The sequence below is a fragment of the Bos mutus genome, chromosome 7, assembly GCF_027580195.1.
Source record: "Bos mutus isolate GX-2022 chromosome 7, NWIPB_WYAK_1.1, whole genome shotgun sequence".
In the NCBI taxonomy this organism is placed as follows: Eukaryota; Metazoa; Chordata; class Mammalia; order Artiodactyla; family Bovidae; genus Bos; species Bos mutus.
In genome coordinates this window covers 48,190,385-48,216,021 of record NC_091623.1, presented here as the reverse complement: position 1 = coordinate 48,216,021, position 25,637 = coordinate 48,190,385, and the positions used below count along the sequence as shown (strand labels likewise).

The 25,637-nt window shown below is 54.1% G+C and overlaps 1 protein-coding gene across 1 annotated transcript in view; it reads left to right on the top strand.

Annotated features, from left to right (window-relative positions):
* Positions 1-3,748: 3,748 nt before the first annotated feature.
* The window catches only part of WNT9A (Wnt family member 9A), a 29,730-nt gene continuing 7,841 nt past the window's right edge, over positions 3,749-25,637 (top strand). The window contains exon 1 of the mRNA XM_070373439.1: positions 3,749-3,923. Within this exon, the coding sequence (XP_070229540.1) occupies positions 3,829-3,923 (95 nt within the window). The 5' untranslated portion in view covers positions 3,749-3,828. The remainder of the gene's footprint in view (positions 3,924-25,637) is intronic.

The following is a 25,637-nucleotide window of genomic DNA, read 5'->3' as shown; positions in this document are numbered from 1 at the left end:
TCTTGCTGTCGGCTCAGCAACCCAGGCCTAAAGAGTGGCTGAGAGTAGGTGGGCATCAGCTGGGAAGGTGGGCCTCCTCCTGTCTTCTATCCCTTCTCTCTGGCTCTGGCCCTGGGAGGAGATGACTGAGGAGGGCACTGAGTTGACAAGTGAGGCCTTGCTGCTGCAGCCAAACCTGGCCTTGAAGATGTCAGGTGGGCCTGGCCCAAGGAAGGCGTGCTGCCCAGGCTGGGGTCACGGTGAGCACTCTAGCTTTGCAGGAGTTTGCTGTCGTGCTGAGACCTGGGCAGCCCCCTCTGCCAGCTGGGCATCAGTGTGCTCAGGACCTATTGCTGTGAGTGATTCTGGCAGTTCACAGGGCTAGGGTCTCCATGAAGTTGGATGTTTGCAAAAGTGTCAGTGAGCCTTCAGAGCTTGTTTTTCCCCTCCTGGGGTGGGCTTTGTTTCAGAGCACACGCCCGCCCTGGTGCTGATCCGGTCCTCTTGGAGCTGTGCCCATCTGCCCCTTGGAGACCATAACTCTGGTTAGGAACATGTACAGGGCAGAGACCATGCAGGCGGCCTGGACCACTCTGTGCTCTCCCTCACGCTGCACGGGGTGGCTGCAGCCCCTGAACTAGTGACAGCTTGTTCTGCCTGGTACTCTGGATGTCCTTTCCCAGACAGCGTGCCAAGCAGACCTAGGTGGCTGTGGCAGGAGAATAAGGAAGCCTCAAGCCCAGGCTTCTCCAACAGAAATATGGGACCACTTTGCCATTGGCCAGAGCATGCTATACTGCAAGAAAAAGCTCTGACCTCCTGGGATAACACAGCCTTCTCATGCTGTGCTGAGGCCAGCAAGATTACCTGTGAGGTGGCTCAGCTGGTAAAAGCATGAGACTGGGGTCAGGTGTTCCTTCTCCCACCCCCAGGTGGCTTTGTGCCCTTTGGGTTAATTTGCTGGGTTCTCTGGGCCTCAGTTTACCATCCAGTGTCAATCAAACCATATGCGTGTCTGTTAATGACTGTTCCACATTAACTTACCTTCATTCTCCACACTGGGCACAGAGAGGCCAGGCCAATGCGGAATGGCTAGGGGAGGTGTTGCAGGTGACCAGAATCTGCAAAGGTGGGCTGGGGCTTACATGCAGGCAGGCAGGAGACGTGGACACAGAAGTGGGAAGCACCTGGCCCCCTCTGAAGAGGTCTAGACTGCACGGGTGCCTTGAGGTCCGTAAGCAGGGCCACCTCGGTTTTTGTCTGCAGTACAGGAAGGCCCAGCATGGTCCTGGCGGAGGTATGAATGCAGGCAAGGGCAGGGCAAAGAGGTCAGACCTGATGGAGAGGTCTAAGGTCTGGGACTCCTGGGGGGGCAGCCAGTACCCCCAGGTCCAGCTGCAGTGGTAGCTGGTGGCTCCACCTCAGTTGCTGCCATCACTCCAGGCGTGGCCCTACCTAGACCCTCAGGTGTATTCCCAGTGTTACTATGTACCAGCCACTGCTACCCACCTCACCCTTCTCCCACGTTGCACGGCCTAGCAAAGCTGGTCCTCCTATTCCCTGGACTGAAGGTGTCCCTGCTGATACGTGGGGGAGGCTTAGCACTCAAAAACAGGTGCTTTGAGGCCACTCAGGCTGGCTGCGATAGCCCCCCAAGCTGCTATGAGTTGGCAGCCCCTGATGAAAACCCTCATTCCCCTTCCACAGATGGCACTTGTCTTTCCAGCCCCCAGTGCACCAACTGTGCCGCCCCGCAAGTTGTTGGCTGGAACCTCAGCTGGCTGCCTCTTTCTTTGGGACTTGCTGAGTAGCCAAAAGAGAATGCTCCACTCCCCATGGAAAGAAACTCTATTAAGGCCTGAAGCGCCTTCCAGACACATTTACAATCTCACATTTCACTTTTTTTGGACGCAATCTCTGTGCCTTTAAAGATGTCATGAGTCTGCGTCCCCTCAGCTCATGCCTCACGCTTCCGGGGCGTGGGAGCCAGGACTTCAGGTGGAGGCCTTGGGGGTTGAACTCAGGCACTCGGAGGTGCGGCATGACAGGGTGTCCCCTAGGCCTCCAGCCTGGGTGGGCTGGAGCTGCTTTGGTGTTCTCTTTGCTGTGCCAGCCCTGTTGAAGTGGCTGAGTGTGGTGTGAGCAGACGAGGGTGTTGGAGGGCCCCCTCCAACATGAGGAGTCCCTGGGGTGGGGAATGACGTGAGGCTGGTCACACCCACAGAAGCAAAACCATGGGTGGAGGTTTCTGCAGCGCGACATTACAACTTAGAAAAAGACATTATGATTCCCTAGAGTTGGATGTGTCTCAGATGGGGAAGTTGAGGCCCAGAGAGGAAGTGATGTGCCCGTGCCCCATCTCCTCTCTGCCCTCTTTTCACCAGCCCAGCACTAGGAGGCCCCTAGGGAGGATGGGGTATGCTCAGTGGGTGGCCTTCTAAGAGAGGTGGGAGCCCAAGCATATGTCATGCTCCATGCGCCGCTCTCAGGGTACTTTTTTTGTCTTCCTGTTTTGTCCTTCAGTTCTTGTCCTGATTCACGTCACCAAGCAGATCTTCAGAACCCATTAACCCAGCCTTTAGAGGTGCTCAGACCCCCAGACTCTGAGTCACTGTGCCCAGAAGCAGCAACTCAGTCCAGATGGCTGATAGAAAGCTGTGCTTTCCCCTGCAGGCCCAGGACTTGAGGGCCCCCATAGTATTGGCCAAGTGGACCCATGGAGCCTCTAGGGTCACCTGAAGGCTGACATTTCGTGGACACTTTTCCCATATCCTGAACCTCAGAGCTCTCCCCGCTGTGGCTGTTGACATGGAGAAGCCCTGGCCCAGCGGTCTCTAAGGATTCTCCTTGAACCTATCCTGTTTTCTGTTAATTTGTGTTATCTGTTTTAATCTGGGGTTTGGGTTCTCAGACCCTGACTTACTTCAGCAGTGACTGCATCGTCTCTCCTCCCTGTCCCTGGCAGCCTCTACCCATGCCAAGCCCCCTTCGTCCAGTCCTCACGGTGGAGGTTCTGAGAAGGAGGTCACCCGAGGATCAGCGCTGGCAGTGACCTCAGTCAGCTCCTCCTTCGATTTAAGAACAGGGAGACAGAGGTCCCCAAAGGTCGATCGATCTGGCCGCACCATCCCTGATCAGGGCGCCTCATTCCCAAGACAACAAACCAGAGAGCAGCGCCCGTCTGGCCTGGCAAAGGCAGGGGCATCACCTGCTGGCTTGTCTCCCCTTTCACGCAAACTCCTCTGGGAGCCGACAAGCTTGCTCCAGCTCCGGGCTGACACCCGAGTCCCCCGCGGCACCACCCGCTTGAGTGCCGGCCAAGAGCTCCGCCCCGGCCCCGCCCCAGGTCACACCCCGCCCCCGCAGCTGCACCAAACCTCCCACTTCCAGATTCCCCCGGCGTTCCCACTCGCTCGCTCCCACCCGGCTAGCCGCCCAGCGCCAGCCTCGCCGTCTTGCCCCAGGCCACCAACACTCCGACTTGGCTCCACCCACGCCCACAGCCGCTCGGGGGCTTGTTCCCTTCCCCGGGCCCCCGCCGCGCTCCCGCCCCCGCCCCTTCCGGCCGCCCCGGTTCCCACCCGCCCCTCGCGTGCCTCGCTTCCCACGCGCGAGGCGCGCCCTGAGACCCGAGTGGCCCGGAGGCACCAGGGCTGGGCGGTGCGCTGGCTCGGATTTCGGCCCGCCCCCGGCGCCGGCGTGACCCCTCCCCGGGCGCGGGCGGGGCCGGGCCAGCTGGCCGGCGCCCCGCCCCCGGCCTGGCGCTCCGGGCGCTATAAGAGGGCGGCGGCCGCGGGGCGCCCAGCGCGGGGCCGGGAGCGCGATGGTCAGCCGCCGCGGCGCGGCAAGATGCTGGATGGGCCCCTGCTGGCGCGCTGGCTGGCCGCGGCCTTCGCGCTGACGCTGCTGCTCGCCGCGCTGCGCCCCTCGGCCGCCTACTTCGGGTAGGTGCCTCGGCGGCCCGGCGGGCGGGGCGGGCGGGCCGGGCCCGAGGCCGGCGCGGGCGCGAGGGCGGGGGCGATCCAGGTGCGCGGGGCGCGGTGCCCGGGCTAGCGAGGGGCGCCGGGTTGCCTGGAGCTGTTTGTTTGCGGCGCCCGCGTCGCTGGGTTCGGGAGTCGGTGTCCCTGTGGCACGGCTCACGGAGAGGGGCCGGCGTGCCCGACTGGCTGGCGTGAGGCCCCGGTCCTTCGTGACCCTGGAGCCGTAGTCCCTGTGGCCGCGCCCGCGGCCGTGCGCGAGGCTCCCTGCAGCTGCGGGACCAAGCTCTGGTTATCGGCTGCCTTTGGCTGGGATTTCTAGCCAAACGTCTGGAGCCTCCCTGGCCCCTGCACACCCACCCGCCTTGCAGTTTCCCCCTCCTTTCTCTCCCCGAGAAGTTAATTTAACAACAACAAAAAAATACGTACAAAATCCAGATGTTCCTTGCACTGAGCCCCAAAGGGGGAAAAAACTCCAGGCTGGAGGAATTTTATTTTTCTTGAGCTTTGCTTCTGACGTTCGCTCGGGCCGCGACCCGCGGGAGCGCGTCTGTGGGACCTCTCTGGTGCGCCGGGCCCGGGCGGGCTGTGAATGCTGCCTCCAGCCGCCTCCCGGGTCGCTGCCCCGCGCGCTTCTCCGCAGCAGCAGTTTTTGTGGTTTTGGCTCGTCTCTCCCCATCGTTCTTTCCTGCCCTTCCTGGTTCCTCGCTCCCAGATCTGGGATGTCCTGCCAGGCGGGCTCTGGGGACCCTCGCTGTACTCTGCAGATGGGCCCCCGAGGTTTGTGTGGCGTCGTGTAGACAGCCCTCCGGCCCTCCCCAGCCGCTCCACCTCCCTCCCCCGTGCCACTCCTGGAGCTGAGGCCACCCTCGAGTCCCGCCCAGACCCCGTCCGGGGTGCCTTATGCCCGTCCCGGGCTGCCGCCCTGCGCCCGTTGTCACCTGTTCCCTCTCCCGTGGACCAGGCGCGGCGCGCAGCGGCCTGGCCGGCAGAGGGCCCCGTTGGCCCAGAAATGTGGCACTGCCAGGGCGGGGAGAGGCAGACTGGGCGAGAAGCCCTGCAGGTGTATCCTGTTCTCAAAGAAAATAAAATATTTTCATGGGAAACTTTCCCTTTGTGTTTTTCTCCCCCCGCCCACTTCTCCTGTTCCCTTCTCCTGGGTTGTCTCCCAGGGTCAGCTCCTTGTCTTCTTACCCTGGAGACCCCACCCCGAAGCCAGGGCTGTGGCTGTGAGTTTGGCCTGCCTGGGGCTCAGGCTGTGCAGAGGCTGGCACGCCCCTGCATGCCATCTGTGCAGCCTTTGCCTCACCCTCTCGGGCAGAGGGAGGGTCAGAGGCTGGCTGTCTGGCTGCAGGTCCACGGTGAGTCACGATGGCCTGTCAGCCAGCTGTGCCTTTGCGCTGTCCAGGCGCAGCCGTGGGTCTGCTCACCAGGCTTCAGACACACCCTGGGCTCGTCTGCGCCACTCTGTGCTCTGCGCGGAGTCCCTGCTGCCAGCTTTTACTCTCAGGGAAGATCGGATCCACAGGGTGGTTTCCAGGGTCCTGGCTCCCATCCTTTACCCCCCACCCCTGCAGCATCCCTCTCTTTCTCCCTGTTTTCTCTGCGCTTTGTATCTCCAGGGAAGTCTCCTTGGCTGCCTTGAAGAGAATAACCCCCAGGGGCTGTGTGGCAAGTTGAGAGGGCTTGGCGCCCCTGCAGCTTCTCCAGCTAGCCCTTTTGGCCCCGCTCTTTAATCCCAAAGGTCACCTCAAGTGGGCTTCTCAAGTCCTGCTCCATGGAAGACTGCCCCAGAGGAAGAAGTTGTGCTTGCTCTGCTGGAGGGTACTCCCTCTGTCTCCTCCACACCAAGCAAGAGAGACAAGACTCAGCTTGGTGGGTGAAAGTCCTGGAGGGTGGCAGGCTCTGAGCCAGCTGAGCAGGCAAAGGAGGGAAGGGACCTGGTGCTGGAGTCCACTCAGGATAGCACAGGGCGTAAAGACCCAGCCTCTGGCCGGCAGTGAGCAGCTGAACCTGGGTCTGGGGCTTTTTCTCCTGGCCTAGTGAAGGGACAGGAGCCAGAGGGTAGGGGGAGGAGGAGATGGCCCAAGCCAGGCAGGGCCAGGCAGGGCTGGGCCAGAGCCAGGGGGCCTCCCTGTGCCTTGTGCTGGGGCTCCCCTCCCCACCCCGAGTACGGAGGGAACCAGGGAAGGAGCTGGGATCCAGCCCTCTTCTCCCTTCCCCCACTCTGAAAGCTCTGCCTGGCACAGAGGCGCACAGGCAGGGCAGCTCCAGTTACAGCCCAGAAACCCGGAGAGGCTGGCCTGGGGGAGGATCACGTGGGCGGTGGGAGCCCTCCCTGCCCTGCCCCCCCACCCCCCTCGGCCTGCAACCCAAGCCGCCCTGCCTCTGCTGTCCTCCTCAGCCTCTGGCCACCAGGCAGGGCCCTGCAGGTCATCTGCCTGCCACGGAAAAGGGGCTCCTCTCTCTTCCTGCCAGGCCTGACCCTGCTTTTTGGCGTGATTAGCAGGTGGTGTTTCCATCTGATTCTCCTGGGGCTACCGAGATGTCTGTGCTCTGGGGGCCTAGACAGCTTGGCCTGATACCCTCTTGGAAGGAAGTGGAGCCTGGCTCTAAGCAGGAAGAGGCTGTCCCAGGGGCTTGTGGCAAGTTTGAGATATAAACTTGGATACCCCTCCCTGCCACCGACCTCCCCCCGCTCCCCCTGCCACTCTGTCCCACTCCATAGACCTGGGTGGGCTCTCTGGTGCTCAGCTTCTCTCTTGGTGTTATCCTCAGGTGAGAATATGGAGGTAAAGGGTGGGCAGGTAAAGCTGCCCAGGAAGGGATGCCCCAGACCCTGGGGCAAGCCACCCTTGTGCTTCTCTGAGCCTGGAGTTAGGGGTTGGGGCTGGGATTTGGGGATCTGTGCCAGGCAAAGCATTGCCTGGGGTCCCTGGCACTTTACTGCCTTTTTCTTAGAGATCCCATGTGCTGAGCCAGCCCCCAGCAGAGGCCCCTAGGGAAGCTGCGAGACAGGCATCCAGGAGCTGCCCAGGCGAGTGGAGGCCTGAGGCTTCCAAGGTGATTAATCTTCAAAGGAAGCAAGAAGGGGCACAGTGAGCGCTGAGGCTCCTCCAGGTGTTGGCCTCAGCATTCCACGTTATACTGGAAGCATTTGCAGGGTACCGAGGGGGAGCAGGGCACTGCTGTGAGGTCTGTGGGTTTGTCCCAACTTTCTGCTCCAGGCAGCCTGGAGGCCTGCATGGATGAGGCAGCACAGGCATGGCATTGAGGGCTTCCCTAGTCTATGAGAGGTGCTGGCGGTCAATTTAATTGGCAGCTGAGGGGCTCTGGACTGTTGCGAATGGGGGGCAAGTGCTTTTTGTTATTGAGATGTAACTCACATCCTCTCTATTTATTAGTTGATGCGTACAGTTCAGTGGTTTTTAATACATCCACAAGGCTGTGCAACCAACACTGCTATCTAATTCCAGAACATTTTCATCACCCCAGAAACCTTATATCCCCCTCCCCCTCCCCCAGCCCCTGGCAACCACTAATCCACTTTCTGTTTCTGTGGATTTGCCTGTTCTGGACATTTCATATAAACGGAATCATACTGTATGTGGCTTTTCGCATCTGGCTTTTTTCACTGAGCATACAGTTTTTAAGGTTTATTCACATTTGTGGGATGATTCAGTGTATCATTCCTTTTTGTGACTAAATAATATTCGACTGGATGGGCATATGACAGCTCTCTTCCATCTATTCATCTGTTGATAGGTACTTGGGTAGTTGCAACTTTTGGGGTATTGTGGATAATGCTCCCGTGAAAATTGGTTTACAGATTTTTTTTGTGACGTATGTTTTTAGTTTTTTTTGGGTATATACCTAAAAGTAGAATTGTTGGATCATATAGTAATGCTGTGTTTAACTTTTTGAGGAACCACCAAAATCTTTTTTCCACAGCATCATTTTACATTCCCACCAGTAATGCATGAGGGTTCCAATTTCTCCACATCCTCGCCAATGCTTAATTCTCTGATTTTAAAAAAACATTTTTTTTTAAAATTCTGGCCATCCTGATAGACTTGAGGTAGTATCTCATTGTAGTTTTCATTCACATTTTCCTGATGACTGGCTTCCACAGTGTTTCAGAGGGTAAAGAATCTGCCTGCAATGCCGGAGACCCAGGTTCAATTCCTGGGTTGGGAGGATCCCCTGGAGTAAGGGAATGGCTACTTACTCCAGTATTCTTGCCTGGAGAATTCCATGGACAGAGGAGCCTGGCGGGCTATAGTCCACGGGGTTGCAAAGAGTCAGACACGACTGAGGGACTAACACTTCCCTTGTGATATTGAGCATCTTTTCCCTTGTGATATTGAGCTTGTGATATTGAGCATCTTTTCACGTGCATAGCGGCTATTTGCAGTGTCTACTTTGGGGAAACGTCTATTCAGTTTCTTTGCCTAATTTTTAGCATAGTTGTTTGTCTTTCTGTTGAGATATAAGAGCTCTTTAAATGCTCTAGATCTCTTCTTGGATTGAGGAGAACCCGTTTTCTTGACCTGTGAACCAGCATGCTGCCTCTCACCCTTTCATAAAGGATTTGCATCCATGGGCCGTCACAGCAGGTCTTCCTGCTTGGCCCCAGTGGACTGTGTGGGCCGGGGTGAAGGTTCCTTTGCTGGGGTCCGGTGTGGGATTAGGGCTTTGCCACAGACTGGGGCTAGCTGGGGGCCCTGGCACTGTGCTTAGGGGCTGCTGTCGTGGGGTGGGAGTGGTCTCTGAATGTGGGTCAGGGAGGGTCAACCTCCTCTGCTTCTCTGAATACTGAGCATTGGGTTCACCTGGGGGTTCAGCCACATGCCTGCTGGCTGCTTCAAGGAGAGGCTTCCAGCTGGTCCCTGGAGTAGAAAGGAGAGAAGGTTTCCAGGGCAGGAGGAGCCGGCCTGACGGTAGAATGATGAGGCTGTGTAGTGAACCAGTGATTGGGCAGTGGGTAAGGTGGAGGCCCTCTGAGAGAATGAAACAGCCCTCCTAGGGGCTGGGGGGTCTATGTGGGGGGCTTGGGAGACCCAGAGTCCATGGGGGTTATGGAGGGGCTGGCAGAGTGAGAGGTGTCCCAGGTGATTCCCTGGCCAGGAGTGGTGGTGCCATAAGGTAAGTAGGAATCTGGAGAGTCACGTGGGCTTGGGTGGCAGGGCACGTGCTACCCACAGAGACCCACCTCAGGACAGACACGCCTAAAGAAGGCCTCGAGGCAAGTGGTCTCTGGGGAGAGACCACAGGGAGCAGTGTGCTTCCGAGGGTCAGGAGAGAGTTGGCTCCACTGTGAGCTGAGGCTCAGGTGATGGCACCCTGTCCACAGGGTCCAGGGCAGCTGAGGGGCTGGCAGAGAGATTGCCTGCGCCCCTTGAAAGTCACCCTGTGGGTTACTTTAAGCGTTCTAGATCTGTTCTGGGACCGAGGAGAACCTGTTTTCTTGACCTGTGAGGCAGCATGCTGTCTCTTACCCTTTCATAAAGGAGCTCTTACAACTCAACAGGTAAACAAACAACTGAGCCAAAAATTAGGCAAAGAAGCAGAATAGACACTTCCCCAAAGAAGGCATTACAAATAGCCAGGATAGCGGGTGATGAGGGCTGGGGGTGGAGGCAGCAGGCTGCTGGAAAGGCCTGGCGACGTGGGGAGGGCTTCCAGGGACAGGAGCGGAAGGAGGGATGTGGTGGACGGGCCGGGCTTCCTGCCTGCAGAGGAAGGGAGATTCTTTCTGGACTTGTGGTCTCGGACCTCCGTGGCCAGCAGAGGGACCAGGCGTTCTGGTTCCCCAGACTTTGGATGCGGGGCGGACGTGGGGAGGCAGGTGGAAAGAGCAGGTGGGGGCGGCCGAGGGAATCCCTTGGTGGGCTGACCGCCTGTTGCCTCTCTCGTCTCCAGAGTCCTCCTTCTCCTGTCTAGTCTGCTCTGGGGGTCTGTGGGCTCCCAAACCACTGGCCCATTCCTCCCTCACTGTCCCCTTCTGTAGGCTCGTGGGGGCTCTGCCCTGGCCCCCTAACACAGAAGCAGGTGGGAGCATCAGGGCAGGCCTGGGCCTCGGGGCTGGGAGCCCATGTGCACAGGCGGAGGGGTCCGAAGCCTCCCGGTGGGGCCTGAGGTGAGGAGGAAGCCGCCGCCATCTGGCTCCCCTCAGCTGTGTGAGCAGGTGTCCCACCACAGCCGGCGGCCGTCTGGACGGGAGGACAGCTGGCCTAATCTCACCCTGTCCTCGCCACTGTGGTCCAGGACCTGAGTCCCGGGCCACAGCACTAGCATGATCCTGCTCAGCTCCCAGGGTGGCCCCAGACTGAGGCTGGTGCCCTCTGCCCACCCCTTGTGGTATCAAGGACAATAGAAATGTGAGGGTATTTTTTTTCCTGGAAAAGCACGCGTGCACACGATTCCTCCTGGGGGGCTGTGGACCCTGAATTTGGGGCAGAGTGATGAGCTGAGACGGGGCCTGGCTTGGCTTTCCTTTCTTGTCAGCAGGGCTGGCACTCAGTCCCCTTAATCCCAGCCTGGGGGGCACCAGGCTCCCATTGTGGATTGTCCCAGTGGTAGGGGTGCCCCTGCAATGCCCACCCTGGCTGAGCAGGCTGCAGGAGGTTTCAGAGGAGGCACAGTTGGCGGGGAAGTGAGTGAGGCCAGGTCCCTGCCTCCTGGGTGCGGAGCAGGGCTGTCCTCACGGGCCTGCCCATCCTCCGGGGTTGCCTCGGCTGTTGCCTCTTTCAGGAAGCCGCAGGACAGCCCAGCAGTATCACCCTTTACCTGTGGTGTAGGTCCCTTTTGGTGTCTTCTCCAAACTGCACTGGGCTGGCTCTTCTAAGTCCTATGGGGGAGCCTGTGTCCCTTCCGCTTCCTGTCTCTGCACCCAGGAGTCTGGGGTGGGGTCTGAGGTGCTCGTTCACCAGGTGGCCTAGCTCTCCGCTCACCCGACCTCCACCACGCTGTACCCATACTGCTGGCTGGACCACACTATGCCTTCAGTACACGGGTGGTGGGCTGGGTGTCGCAGACTTGAGGCACTGAGTCCTGAATGTTGGACAGAGGCTTTGTGAGTGCTGTGCTGAGGGCAGAGGGCTCTGTTGCAGCTCCCAGGGGGCAGAAGGGAAGCTGAAAGTCCTGTTGAGCAAGGGTTGGGGAGGTGGGGGCCTGTGGTTGTCCAGGTTGCATAGCAGGTCTGAGCAGGTATGTGGAGTGGGGCTTGGTAGCACGGTCTGGGTGATGACCAGCCTGTTTTCCTGCCGGGGCTAATGATTAAGGGACATTCGTGGGTTGGGCCAGGGTCTCCAGAGGAGGACAGCCCCACTCTGGACACTGTCGACCTGGGTGGTTTGCTGGCCATCTGGCTCCGTGACCTGCAGGCACAGTCCGCCATGCTCCCCTGCTCCTCCCAGTGAGGTTCCTGGCTGGCCTGGCGCCCCTAGCCACAGGAGGAAACCCGGCCGCCCAGCTGGCAGGCCCTGTACCTCGAGACCAGCAGCCGGACGAGGGAATGGAAAAAGGCAAGCCTCAAGCTGCGTTTGTTTTTCTTAGCGATACCTGAGGTAGACGTGGCCAGGGAAGTGGTCTGGCCCAGGAGCAGAGGCCGCCAGGGGCTCCCAGACCAGAGCACAGCAGCCTGGCTTCCGCTGGGACAGAGCGAGCAGCAGCGGCTGCCCCAGGCCACCCCAGGGCGGGGTGTTGATGACGGCTGTCCCAGCATCCTTCCTTTGTGTCTGGCGTGGTGCTGGGCCCCTGGGAGGCCAACTCCGGGAAGGAACCCGGTCATCGCGTCGATGCTGGGAATGGTGGGGTGGGGGCGCCCTGTGATTCTCCAAGCACCTGCCCTGAGTCTCCCCTGTGCTTTGTGGCAACCCCACCGTGAGTCCACAGCCGTCTCTGAGGCCTGGGGATGTGGTGAGCAGGGCACAGAGGTGGGCTGGCCCCTCCAGTCCCTGCATGAAGCCACTGTAGCCCATCTTCTTGCGGCAGGCAGTGACCAGGGGGTGCAGGCAGCCTTAGTCTCTCTCCTGGGGGCCGCTCTCCAGGGTGGGCTCCATCATCCTAGTCTGGAAAGGGCACAGGTATCTGGTGACCCTTACAGTCTGGTAGTGGTGGGGGGGTCCCACTAGTTCTGCTCACTTCAGGAGCCAAGTGTGGGTGGGGGCATTTCTGTGAGGCTGGTGGATGCCAGGCCTGGTGGGCGGTGCTCCGGGTCCCAGGTAGCGGGGTGTGCCGAGCCCTGGGTCTGCCAGCCGACACCCAGCGGGGCCAGGCAGTTCCCTGGAGTAGCCGTTCGGTGATGATGCTGGGGACCGACCAAGAGCTCTTTGTGCCCTGGAATGCTAGGGCCCCCTGAGACGGGGAAATCGGGGCCTGGAGCTTCTCTCAGCTGACAGAGGTGACAGCCGTCATGGACACGAAGTCCCTGTCACAGCGTGGCCTGTACACAGGGGGCTTCCGTCCCGTGCTGCTCACCCCTGTCCCTTAGCAGGGCATCAAGTGAGGGTGGCACTCTCGGGGATCCCGGGCTCTGGTGGGGTCTGTGTCCACCCCCACATGCTTGGGTGGGAGGCGGCAGGCCACGGGTAGATGGAGGGTTAATCTCAGAACCGGTTCTCAGCACTGGAATTTGTTTTGAATTTGATTCACACAGAAATTAAACGCTGTCTGGTGGGGCTGAGGTTTCCTTGGCAGGGCGCTGTGGCTTCTGGAACTCTGGCCTGCTCTCCTTCCGTCCGCCCAGCCCAGGGTCTAAGCTCCCTATGCCCCAGGAGCTAGGTTTGCGGGCAGGGTGGCCCTTGGGGTGGCTGGGCCTGTTGGCAGGAGGAAGGGCAATCAAAGTCTGTGCCCCCCACCCCCCAGCCATGAATGGGCAGGGGTGAGGTGTTCTAGGGGCTGAGCGGTGTAGGACCAGGGTGGCCCCAGTGCCCGCAGGGGCCGAACCTGCACACCCCCTCTTCCAACGGTGTCCATCCTGCCACCTGGCTGCCCTGGAGGGCAGATGTGGGGATGTGTGACCGGTAGGGTGCTCAGAGGGACTGGCCTGGTAGTTTCCAGGGCATAGTCTGGCATGCCAGCCTCAGGCCTGATCCAGAGGGTGTTGGTCATCCCCAGCTTGGCTCTGTCTGTTCTAGGTTCTTTCCTGCTTCCCCAGGGCTGGAGTGGGGGTCTCTGCAGAGCTGGTTGGGTTTGGAGGGTGGGCCCTCAGCAATGTGGGACCTGGTCCAGGATGATCTGGTCTCAAGATTCTTACTTTGATTACTTCCTCAAAGACCCTTATTCCAAATAAGGCACATTCTGAAGTTGCAGGCCAGTGCGAATTTCGGGCACCTTTACCCTCTGCTTCAGGTTATTCCTACAGACAGTTCCCAAATATGGTGACCAGCATATGGACAGAGATAACTTGGTGTGTGAGGAAATGCAGCCAGGGACTTGTGGAATTGATGGCAGCAGACCAGTAAACAGAGCATCCCACACTGAATAAAACAATTCTCACTGTGCTTTCAGGAGCAAGATAAGCTAGGGATATCTGTAAGGAATGAGAAGCCACAAAAACTGACCCAGCAAGTTTGGGAAAACCAAAGAGAACTGGGGAAAAACTTAAGTAATAGACTGATTTGAAAGCAGGTTAGAAACAGTTGAAGAGAATTAGAAAATTGTAAGATAGGTCAAGAGGAAATTACACAGAGTGTGGCATGGGAAGGCAGGTATGCAGCCACAGAGGATGAGAAACCTGGGGACACGGTGAGGAGGTCCTGCTCGCTCCAGCAGAGGCCCAGAAGTAGAGGAGAAGGGGAGATGGACAGGGTGAGGTCTGGAGAGAATGGCTGAAAATTTTCTGAAACTGATCGGAACAATTAAGAAGATTCAAGAGGCCCAGTGTCTTTCTAAGCAGAAAAAAAAAAAATCATGCCATCGCGTAACAGATTGCAACTGCAAAACACGAAAGCAGTCTCCAAAAACAAAAGATAGATCACCTTCCAAGGATTATCAGGCTGACAGCTGACTTCAGAACTGAGAGCAAAACCAGAAGACGGTGGGACCATCCACTTGGTGCGTGAAAAGAAAACGACTGCCAGCCAAGAGCTCCACGCTCGGTGAAGATTGCTGTAAAATGACGGTGAAATAAAGACATTTTCAGGCAAATTGAGAGTTGCTCTGAAGGAAACATTGACAGTGAAGTTTAGGCATGGGAAGTGACCCTGCGTGTTCCAGACATAGGAAGGAAGGAAGAGCACAGAGAAAGTCAAAAAGAAGGAAGGGATAAGGGAGCACTGAACAGCTTCCTGTTGGGTCCTCCATGTAGAACTAACATATACCCAACAGCATATAATTCCAGGGAGTCAACAAGACTGACTCAGGGCTCATGTTACTGAGAAGGGGGCAGTCCTGACCAGCATGGAACTTGGGTAACTTACAGACTCAAGTTGTAATTTTGAGGGTAACCATGAAGATAATGGAAATATGACTTCGGGTTAACAGAAGGAAAAGCAGGGTAATAAAAATAACCCAAAAGAAGGCGAGAGAGGAGGTGAAAAGGGATGGAAGAGGCATGGCCAGCAGAAAGGATAAACAGACCCCAGGACCCCAATGGACGAAACGCTCCAGGCATAAGGCTTAGGTGACTGGTGTTGTGGTAAGGTCCTTAGTCTCATTATGGGCTCTGGGTAAGAGATACATGATGTCAGGGTAGGGAACATGAGAGGATGGGGGAGAACGCAGCAGCTTAATGGGCCGTAAGGGAAAGAGGGAAATGAGAGAGGGAAGAATGTGCTGTGACTCAGGCTCAGTACTGGTCACTGGAAGGGCTGTCTGGTGACCTGAAGCTGCCATAGTGGTAACTTAAATGCATATTTTAGAAGTGGAAAGACACTTGAAAGGACTCAGCAAGTGCCCATCACCAAAGTGAGGGAAAAAAGGTAAATTGAGAGAAAAAGTAGTGCAGAAATTGACAAATGTACACGACAGATGAACAGATCCCTTTTTAGGACGAAGGTCTTAGAAGCATCTGAGGGGACTAACCCAGTGAAGAGGAGGCTCAGAGTGCTAGGGTCTGGCGACGGGAACATCATCACGGATTCTGCAAGCAAAAACAAGGGAATGTAATGAGCAGTTCCATGCTGATAAAGATGCAAATGCAGAGGAAATGGAGAAAACAAAAAAAGTAACAGAAACAGATTCAAGACTTTGAAATATTGACTAATGTTATAGTAAGCAAAAAAATTGGGTCATTGGGATTGGAAAACAACCTGACCGTTCCTCAAACGATTGAACCTGGAATTGCTCTATGACCCTGCAGTTCCTGGGCGCATACTCCTGAGAAATGAAAACACGTACTCTTGAGAAGATGTGTACTTGAATGGTCATAATGGCATTATGAACAATAGCTAAAGAGCGAACAGCTCACAAGTCCATCATTTGAGGAGCAGGAAAATAGAATGTCATATATCCATACAATGGGATACTGTTAATGTGCTACAGGACGGATGGACCTTGAAACATTGTGATAAGTGAAGGAAGCCAGTCACAAAAGGCCACACGTTGTTTGATTGTATTTTTAGGAAATGTCCAGATCGGGCAGACCACAGAGACATGAAGGTAGATTAGTGGTTGCCAGGAGATGGGAGAGGGGGATAGGGAGTTGATAGCTGAAGAGTACATTATGGAGTTTCTTCTTTTAAAAAATACCTTTATTATGTGCATATTATTTTGGGCTGTACTGAGTCTTCCTTGCTTTGCATGGGCTGTCTGTGGTTGTGGTCAGCAGGGGCTACTCTCGCATTGCCGTGCACGTGGATCTCATTGCGGCAGCCTCTCTTGTGGCAGGCACAGGCTCTAGGGCACTCGGGCTTCAGTATTTGGGGTACATCAGCTGAGGTGCTCTATGGCATGTGGAATCTTCCGGACCTGGGATTGAACCTGTGTCCTCGGCATTGTAGGAGGATTCCCAGCCACTAGACCACCAGGAAAATCCTATAGAGTTTCTTTTTAAAACAATGAAAACATCCTAAAATTGACATCGTGGTGTTTGCACATATTTGCAAATGTCCTACAAATGTTGAATTGTATACTTTAAATGGGCAAGTTTTATGGTAGGCGAATTATATCTCAATAAAGCTATTTTTAAAAAGGGGAAAAAAGAAATTGGATCAGAAAGAAAATCTTTCCACCAAGAAAACATCAACGTGCATGGCTTCATGGCAAGCTTCACCAGCCAGTCAAAAGGGCATGATTCTAATCTAACAGAACTCTTCTAGGAAATTAAAAAAAGGACAACTCTTGCTAACGCACCAAAACTCAGCAGGAAGAGCATGGGAGAAGAAAATTACAAGCACGGATGCAAATATCCTAGACAAAACATGATCAAGTTACATAGCAATCCAGAGAAAGGATAAAACCCATCATGGCCAACTGGGTTTATTCCAAGAATGCTTAGTGTCTGACATTAGAAATATCAATTAGTGAAATTCCTCCGTTTAACAGATTAAAGGAGAAAAATCACACATCAAAAGATGCAGAGATGACATTTAATAATGGTCAACATCCATTTGTGATTTTTAAAAACACTCATAGCAAACCAAAAGCAGAAGGGAACTTCTTTAACTTGCTATAGGGTGTCCAGAAAAACAGCTGACCTCACGCTTAGTAGTAAAATGGCAGAACCTTCCCTTCTATGACGAAGAGTCAGACGAGGATGCCTGGCATCAGCATTGTCTGAATCTGAATGATGCCAACTGTCTTAAAAGACGCTGAAGTGTGGTGGGAGTTCTTTCTCTCAGGTAGCAATCATGTTCTGGCTCTGTGAGGGCGCTGGTTCCTGGTCTCTGGTCTCGTAGTCCCAGCTGTTAGGGTGCTCTTATGTCCAGAGTGGGGGTCTGGGTGGAAGAAACGTGAGTTTGGGCTTGTGAAGGGGAGATGAGCAAGGATGGGGGTCCCCACTTTCTGGTGGTGTTGCCCAGGACTCTCTCCTTCACGTCATGGCCACACATGCTGGCAAGGGCACTGGATAGCCTGTGCTGGCTGGTGGCTCTGGAGCTGCGGGTCAGGAAGCTGGGCCCCAGAGGGTAGCGGGCAGATTCTGCACAGTTGTGCTGCTGGCCCTAGCCAGCGTAGGAAGGCAGGAAGAATCACACAGTAAGAAAACGTAATAAAAGTCTCTGCAGACTGCATGATTGTACATGGAGCATCTGAAAATCATCAAAAATGAATTACAGCACATAGCAGGGTCACCAGATACTGAATCAGCATAGGGTCAGTTGGATTTTTTAGGTCAGCAACAGAGAGAAAAGACTGACTTTTATAAAGATATTTTATTTTTACACAAATGATACAAGTGGTGAAGAACCCACCTGCCAATGCAAGAGACATGGGTTCGATCCTTGGCTTGGGAAGATCCCTTGGAGGAGGGCATGGCAACCCACTCGAGTATTCTTGCCTGGAGAATCCCATGGACAGGGGAGCCTGACGGGCTACAGTCCATGGGGTTGCAAAGTGTTGGACACGACTGGAGCAACCACGCACACACGCACTCTGGAAAGCAGACGGAGCCTCATACAGGGTCACCCTTTGGGGGGCTGTAAGTCTTCAGATTTCAGTCGGGGAAACTGTAAGACTTCAGAGAGAGGCAGGAAGGAATTCTGAGTAAACGGAGAGAGACTGTTCTCACCAGTGGAGAGTTTCAGAATTGCACACACAGCAGTCACAACCATCCTGGCAGACCCTGTCACGTGTGTGTAAATGCAGAGACAACACGTGACCTTGGAGTCTATTGGAAGGCGCTCCTGAAGGAATACCAGTAAAATGTCAGTCTGTGGACAACTAGCCCAGCACGGGGGGAGTCTGGGAATGACCGCGTGTGAGGCTGCCATGACGTCACAGAGCAGTGAGGAGACAGGACCTTTAGGATCCCGAGGAAGGGACACTGGCCCCACCAAGTTTTTTTGGGCAGATGTTGGCATCAGCTGGACGGAGAGCTGGATGTGTACAGCAAGTTGGGGAGCTCTTGGGGGGTGTTTGGGAGGTTGTTTATGACACTGGTGGGAGGAACTGGGATGCCCGTGCACAGGGCTATTGTTTGAGCTGCGTGAGAGCTGTTTTCCACAACTGTGCTACTCCCTTCCACGTGTCTCCTGTATCTCTTGAAAATACTTGAGTGTTGTGAAGTGCCAGACCAACATTTATATCTCATTGTTTCTTCTTGGGAAGTAGGTCCAGCGTTGGAAGAGGCCGGTTGCATGGAGCAAGGGCAGCCAGCCTTGGCTCAAGTCCTCCATGGGCCACCCAGGCAGGCTTCTGTGCCCATCCACTCACCTGTCTCAGCCAGACATCCACGGGGTGGGAGGGGCAGCTATGTCGAGCACGGTGGCAGGTGTACTCGTAGGAACCGCTGGGTGTCGGGAGCAGCGGTGCTGAGCCGAGTGGCCTGGGCGCTTTCTGGGCTGGAGACAGGCTGTGTGGGCAGAGGCTTACTGCTCCAGGCTGGGCTGCAGGGCTGAGAGCCTGTGGGGGGGCTTCTCCAGGCCACTGGTTTGGACTTTGTCATTTTGAATGGGCCACATGTGCATGGGACAGCATGCAGGTGGCTCACAGGCCGTGGGGAGAAGGATGAGTCTCCTCTGCCCCACGCCGTCTTTGTCTTGGGTTGCCCCAGGCACCGCACATGTGCACACAGGTCCTCTGCAGATTGAGGCCTGTACTGTGTGCTGAGTGTGCACAGCAGGTGGGCTGTAGCTCCTCTGAGGGCTGCTGAACACTGGGGTGGATGGGTCCCATTTATTCAGCCTGTCTCCTGTCCTTGTAAATAACAATCAGTGCTTTCAGTGTTTCTGCATGACAGCATGGACTTCCCCGGTAGCCCGGCGGGTAAAGGATCCGCTTGCCATGCAGGAGACGCTGGTTTGATTCCTGGGTCGGGAAGATCCCCTGGAGAAGGGATAGGCTAACCACTTCAGTATCCTTGGGCTTCCCTGATGGCTCAGACAGTAAAGAATCTGTCTATAATGCTGGAGACCTGGGTTCGCTCCCTGGGTTGGGAAGATCTGCTGGAGGAGGGCATGGCAACCCCACTCCAGTATTCTTGCCTGGAGAATTCCGTGGACAGAGGAGCCTGGTGGGCTCCAGTCCGTGGGGTCACAGAGTCAGACACGACTGAGCGACTAAGCAGCATTGCGTGGGGTAACACATGAGTGACATATGCTTGTATGTTTCTTTCTTCTTGCTGATATTAAATTATTTTGACTTGTACTTTTAAAAACTATGAATCATTTTTAAAGGCCCTTATTGAATTTGTTGCAATACTGCTTCTGTTTTTTTTGGCCACAAGGCGTACAGAATCTTAGCTCCTTGATCAAGGGTTGAACCCACAACCCCCTGCATTGGAAGGTGCAGTCTTAACCACTGGGCTACCAGGGAAGTCCCTGCTTGTACATTTTAAGATAACATATTAATATATGGAGGCTGTATTTCTAGAAGGAGATTGGTGGTGAACTTTTGTAGCTGTGTCAGTCCAGAATTCCAGCCAAGGAGGAACACCTCTTTCCCTGTGTCCTTGACATTATTTTATCAGATACTGATTTATACTTACCTGATGAATGAAAAATAACTGATCAATGTAGTTTTCAGTTCAGTTCAGTCGCTCAGTCATGTCTGACTCTCTGGGACCCTGTGAATTGCAGCACGCCAGGCCTCCCTGTCCATCACCAACACCCGGAGTTCACTCAGACTCACGTCCATCAAGTCAGTGATGCCATCCAGCCATCTCATCTTCTGTTGTCCCCTTCTCCTCCTGCCCCCAATCTCTCCCAGCATCAGAGTCTTTTCCAATGAGTCAACTCTTCATTGAGGTGGCCAAACTATTGGAGTTTCAGCTTTAGCATCATTCCTTCCAAAGAAATCCCAGGGCTGATCTCCTTCAGAATGGATTGGTTGGATCTCCTTGCAGTCCAAGGGACTCTCAAGAGTCTTCTCCAACACCACAGCTCAAAAGCGTCAGTTCTTCAGTGCTGAGCTTTCTTCGCAGTCCAACTCTCACATCCATGTATAACCACTGGAAAAACCATGGCCTTGACTAGACGGACCTTTGTTGGCAAAGTAATGTCTCTGCTTTTTAATATGCTATCTAGGTTTCCTTCCAAGGAGTAAGCATCTTTTAATTTCATGGCTGCAATCACCATCTGTAGTGATTTTGAGGCCCCCAAAATAAAGTCTGACACTGTTTCTCCATCTATTTCCCATGAAGTGATGGGACCGGATACCATGATCTTAGTTTTCTGAATGTTGAGCTTTAAGCCAACTTTTTTACACTCCTCTTTCACTTTCATCAAGAGGCTTTTTAGTTCCTCTTCATTTTCTGCCATAAGGGTGGTATCATCTGCATATCTGAAGTTATTGATATTTCTCCCGGCAATCTTGATTCCAGCTTGTGCGTCTTCCAGCCCAGCGTTTCTCATGATGTACTCTGCATAGAAGTTAAATAAGCAGGCTGACGATATACAGCCTTGACGTACTCCTTTTCCTATTTGGAACCAGTCTGTTGTTCCGTGTCCAGTTCTAACTGTTGCTTCCTGACCTGCATACAGGTTTCTCAAGAGGCAGGTCAGGTGGTCTGGTATTCCCATTTCTTTCAGAATTTTCCACAGTTTATTGTGATCCACACAGTCAAAGGCTTTGGCATAGTCAATAAAGCAGAAATACATTGTTTTTCTGGAACTCTCTTGCTTTTTCCATGATCCAGTGGATGTTCGCAATTTGGTCTCTGGTTCCTCTGCCTTTTCTGAAACCAGCTTGAACATCTGGAAGTTCACTGTTCATGTATTGCTGAAGCCTGGCTTGGAGAATTTTGAGCATTACCTTACTAGCGTGTGAGATGAGTGCAATTGTGCGGTAGTTTGAGCATTCTTTGGCATTGCCTTTCTTTGGTATTGGAATGAAAACTGACCTTTTCCAGTCCTGTGGCCATGGCTGAGTTTTCCAAATTTGCTGGCATATTGAGTGCAGCACTTTCACAGCATCTCTTTCAGGATTTGAAATAGCTCAACTGGAATTCCATCACCTCCACTAGCTTTGCTCGTAGTGATGCTTTCTAAGTCCCACTTGACTTCACATTCCAGGATGTCTGGCTCCAGGTGAGTGATCACACCATTGTGATTATCTTGGTCGTGAAGACTTTTTATACAGTTCTTCTGTTTATTCTTGCCACCTCTTCTGAATATCTTCTGCTTCTGTTAGGTCCATACCATTTCTGTCCTTTATCGAGCCCATCTTTGCATGAAATGTTCCCTTGGTATCTCTAATTTTCTTGAAGAGATCTCTAGTCTTTCCCATTCTGTTGTTTTCCTCTATTTCTTTGCATTGATTGCTAAGGAAGGCTTTCTTATCTCTCCTTGCTATTCTTTGGAACTCTGCATTCAAATGGGTATATCTTTCCTTTTCTCCTTTGCTTTTCGCTTCTCTTCTTTTCACAGCTATTTGTAAGGCCTCCCCAGACAGCCACTTTGCTTTTTTGCATTTCTTTTCCATGGGAATGGTCTTGATCCCTGTCTCCTGTACAATGTCACAAACCTCCTTCCATAGTTCATCAGTCACTCTATCAGATCTAGGCCCTTAAATCTATTTCTCACTTCCTTATAACCATAAGGGATTTGATTTAGGTCATACCTGAATGGTCTAGTGGTTTTCCCTATTTTCTTCAATTTAAGTCTGAATTTGGCAATAAGGAGTTCATGATCTGAGCCACAGTCAGCTCCCAGTCTTGTTTTTGCTGACTGTATAAAGCCTCTCCATCTTTGGCTGCAAAGAATATAATCAGTCTGATTTCATTGTTGACCATCTGGTGATGTCCATGTATAGAGTCTTCTCTTGTGTTGTTGGAAGATGGTGTTTGCTATGACCAGTGCATTTTCTTGGCAAAACTCTATTAGCCTTTGCCCTGCTTCATTCCGTATTCCAAGGCCAAATTTGCCTGTTACCCCAGGTGTTCCTTGACTTCCTACTTTTGCATTCCAGTCCCCTATAATGAAAAGGACATCTTTTTTGGGTGTTAGTTCTAAAAGGTCTTGTAGGTCTTCATAGAACCGTTCAACTTCAGCTTCTTCAGTGTTACTGGTTCGGGCATAGTCTGGATTACTGTGATATTGAATGGTTTGCCTTGGAAACGAACAGAGATCATTCTGTCGTTTTTGAGATTGCATCCAAGTGCTGCATTTCAGATTCTTTTGTTGACCATGATGGCTACTCCATTTCTTCTGAGGGATTCCTGCCCACAGTGGTAGATATAATGGTCATCTGAGTTAAATTCACCCATTCCAGTCCATTTTAGTTCACTGATTCCTAGAATGTCGACATTCACTCTTGCCATCTCCTGTTTGTCCACTTCCAATTTGCCTTGATTCATGGACCTGACATTCCAGGTTCCTACGCAATATTGCTCCTAAAGAGCAATCGGACCTTGCTTCTATCACTAGTCACATCCACAACTGGGTGTTGTTTTTGCTTTGGCTCCATCCCTTCATTCTTTCTGGAGTTATTTCTCCACTGATCTCCAGTAGCATATTGGGCACCTACCGACCTGGGGAATTCCTCTTTCAGTATCCTATCATTTTGCCTTTTCATACTGCTCATGGGGTTCTCAAGGCAAGAATACTGAAGTAGTTTGCCATTCCCTTCTCCAAGGGACCACATTCCATCAAACCTCTCCACCATGACCTGCCCATCTTGGGTGGCCCCAAACGGCATGGCTTAGTTTCATTGAGTTAGACAAGGCTGTGGTCCATGTGATCAGATTGGCTAGTTTTCTGTGATTATGGATTCAGTGTGTCTGCTCTCTGATACCCTGTCACAACACCTACCATCCTACTTGGGTTTTTCTTACCTTGAACATGGGCCAGGAGTCGTAAGAGACATGGGTTCTGTCCCTGAGTTGATATGATCCCCTGGAGGAGGAAATGGCCATGCACTCCAGTATCCTTGCCTAGAGAATCCCATGGGCAGAGGAGCCTGGAGGGCTACAGTCCATAGGGTCGCAGAGTCAGACATGACTGAGCAACTGAACACCTGTGGGTCATTTAAAATTACTTTTGGGGCAGTTTTAATGAATAATACATCTTATACCAAAGAATTTTGTGACCACTAACATTGTAAAAACTAAGAAGTCTCCAATTAGCCCATTATGTTAAAAATCATGTTATATATTAAGATAGCTGTCAGCATAGTCTTCCTCTGATTAACTCACTGACATTTCAGAGAGCTGGGGGCTCGTGAGACTATAGGTAGTTTCCTGCCCTAAAACTAAAATATAGCTTTATTTTATGTTTTTTTTTTGAGTGAAATGCAAATGTTTTTAATAGCTAACTGTATTTCCTTCCCTTGAACTGTATGTTCATATCCTGTATTAACAGTTAATTCCTTAGTTATTGATCTAGAGGAAAGGATACAGCCGTGTCCACATATGTAAACACACACGTGCACATACCTACATACAAGCAAAGACATTTGGCCCTTGGCCTGGGGTCTGAATGCAGCATTTCCCCTGATCTTTGTCTGTTGGTCTTTGGACTCTATACTACTTTTTTCTGTGCAGAGATTCTTGTATATTTCATCAAATGTATTAAATTTTCAAGGCATTTTGGGTTCTGAGTCACTCTGATCAAGGCCTTCCTGATTCTAAGAATGTTCTATGAACCTCTCATTTTTCCTCCAGCTCTTCTGTGGGGTCCTCTTTGTGGTGGGGTTTCTGTCCTGCTCGGCCTGTTGCTTGTCCCTGGTGCCTTCTCTGCTGAGCCCAGCTCACCTGATGGCCACCCTCTTCCCTGTACCTCACGCATGGTCCCCGCACCCCTAGTCTGGCACCTGCATGAGGGCTCGTCCTCTGGTGCTGCACTCCAGGCTGTAAGCTCGCAGGCTGGCCACGCTGTGTCCACTCTGATTGTTAGGGGCCCTGGAGCCCTCATAGAAGAGGCAGGGACAGGCCGCCTTAGGATGAGGGGTGCCAGGGGATGGAGCAGTGTGGCCCCATTGGATTCTATCCTCATGCCTACCATGGGAACTGGGTGGTGGCTCAGAGGAAAGGCCTGGCCCTTGGGCCTCCGGCCTCAGCCATGTGGCTGCATGGCTGTCAGATGGACGTTCCTGGACTTGGACATCCTTCTGCCCAGAACAGATGCAGACACCACCTGGCCTCAGGAAAGGGTCAGCTTGCCTGTGGCTGTGTTTATGGAGCTGCCTCTGATCCCCTGATGGGCATCCTGAGGTTAGATGGGAGTGGAGCTACCTGTAGCTATGCATGCTGTCGAGTTAGCTCCCCATGGGCAGTGTGGACCCAGGCTGGCACCGAGTGGGTGGGAGGCCCTGAATTCCGTCCCCACATGCAGAATTTGGACACGGGTGCTCCCACTGCCTCCTGGAGAACTGGAAGGCAGCATCACCCGCCACTTGTCTCCTTCTCCTCGTCCACACCCACAGTGACCCTTCCCAACTCTGCCCTAAGTTCCCCCAGGATGGCTTTGGCAGTAGGGGTCCTCTCGGATGCCGAATGTTTTGGCAGTGGTGGGAGCTCGGTTAATCTGGGAGAATCCAGCCTGGGGGATGTGCTGGTGGGAGGCTACAGTGCTTTAGCTGTGTGGCACGCAGTTCTGGGCACAGCTGTTAGCATTCCTGTCTGGGGACAAGTCTCCACCGTGTGAGCTGTCTTTGTGTGAGGAGTGGGGCTCTCCCGGCTTCCAGCCCCGGGTCCTCCGGCCCCTGCCTGCTCCCTGCCCTGGCGTGGCAGCTGTCCTCAAGCAGGGGCCCGGGAGTCCACAAAGCCGTCCCCTGATGTCAGCTTCTGCCCCACCCCCGTCTTTTTAGGCACGATGTCCTGACGCTCGGTGAGGGGTGCAGGTGACCGGGGCCCGGCATGTGCCGCTGCCCCTCCAGTGCATTGTCCCAGCTCCAGGCTCGTGTGTCTTCTCCCTGACGGCCTCACTGCTTCTGCGTCCCACTGCTGCTGAGTGGCCCGCAAAGGGTCTGTCTGCATCTGAGGGGCCTTTGGAGCTTCTCTCCTAGCCAGCACCCACGCGGGCCTCCCACCGCATACCCAGGAGCCTCCTGATTCCGAGTGTTGCTTACGGGGAGAGGAACAGGCTCTTCAGCGCGGACTTGAGCTGGCAGGGCTGCTGGTCACCCACCCTCTCAGTCGCAGGGTTGGGAGCAGGCGCCACCTCTGCTCACGGGTGCAGCAGTTCTCCGCACTGTGGGGAGCAGTGCCAAGGCCTGGGATGGGTCTTCTCAGGGTGCCCACCATGGCCTTGCTCATGTGGCACCTACGTGTGCAGAGGTGGGGGGTAGCAGTCCTTCCTGCCGCACACCCCAAACCTGACCGGTCTCCTCTGGCGATCTGGTAGCTTCCTTGCCCAGCTGCTGCCTGGGCCTCAGCACCCTGCTTTCCTGTTCTCAGGGAGCTGATCAGCGAGGCTGAGACGGGCGACTCCTTCAGGGCCTGGGGTCCAGGGGTCTCCGAGTAGGGCCGGTTCTGCTTTGCACAGACCCCACCCTCACCCTAAGGGTACATGCAGCTATGCCCCTCTCCATGAGGCACGGCAGGGCCTGCTGAGGTGTGTGTGCAACTACCCCAGGCTGTCCCCAGAGGAGCCTCAGCCTGCAGCGTGAGTACTGGTGTCTGCTCGAGGGTGGGGTCTTGGA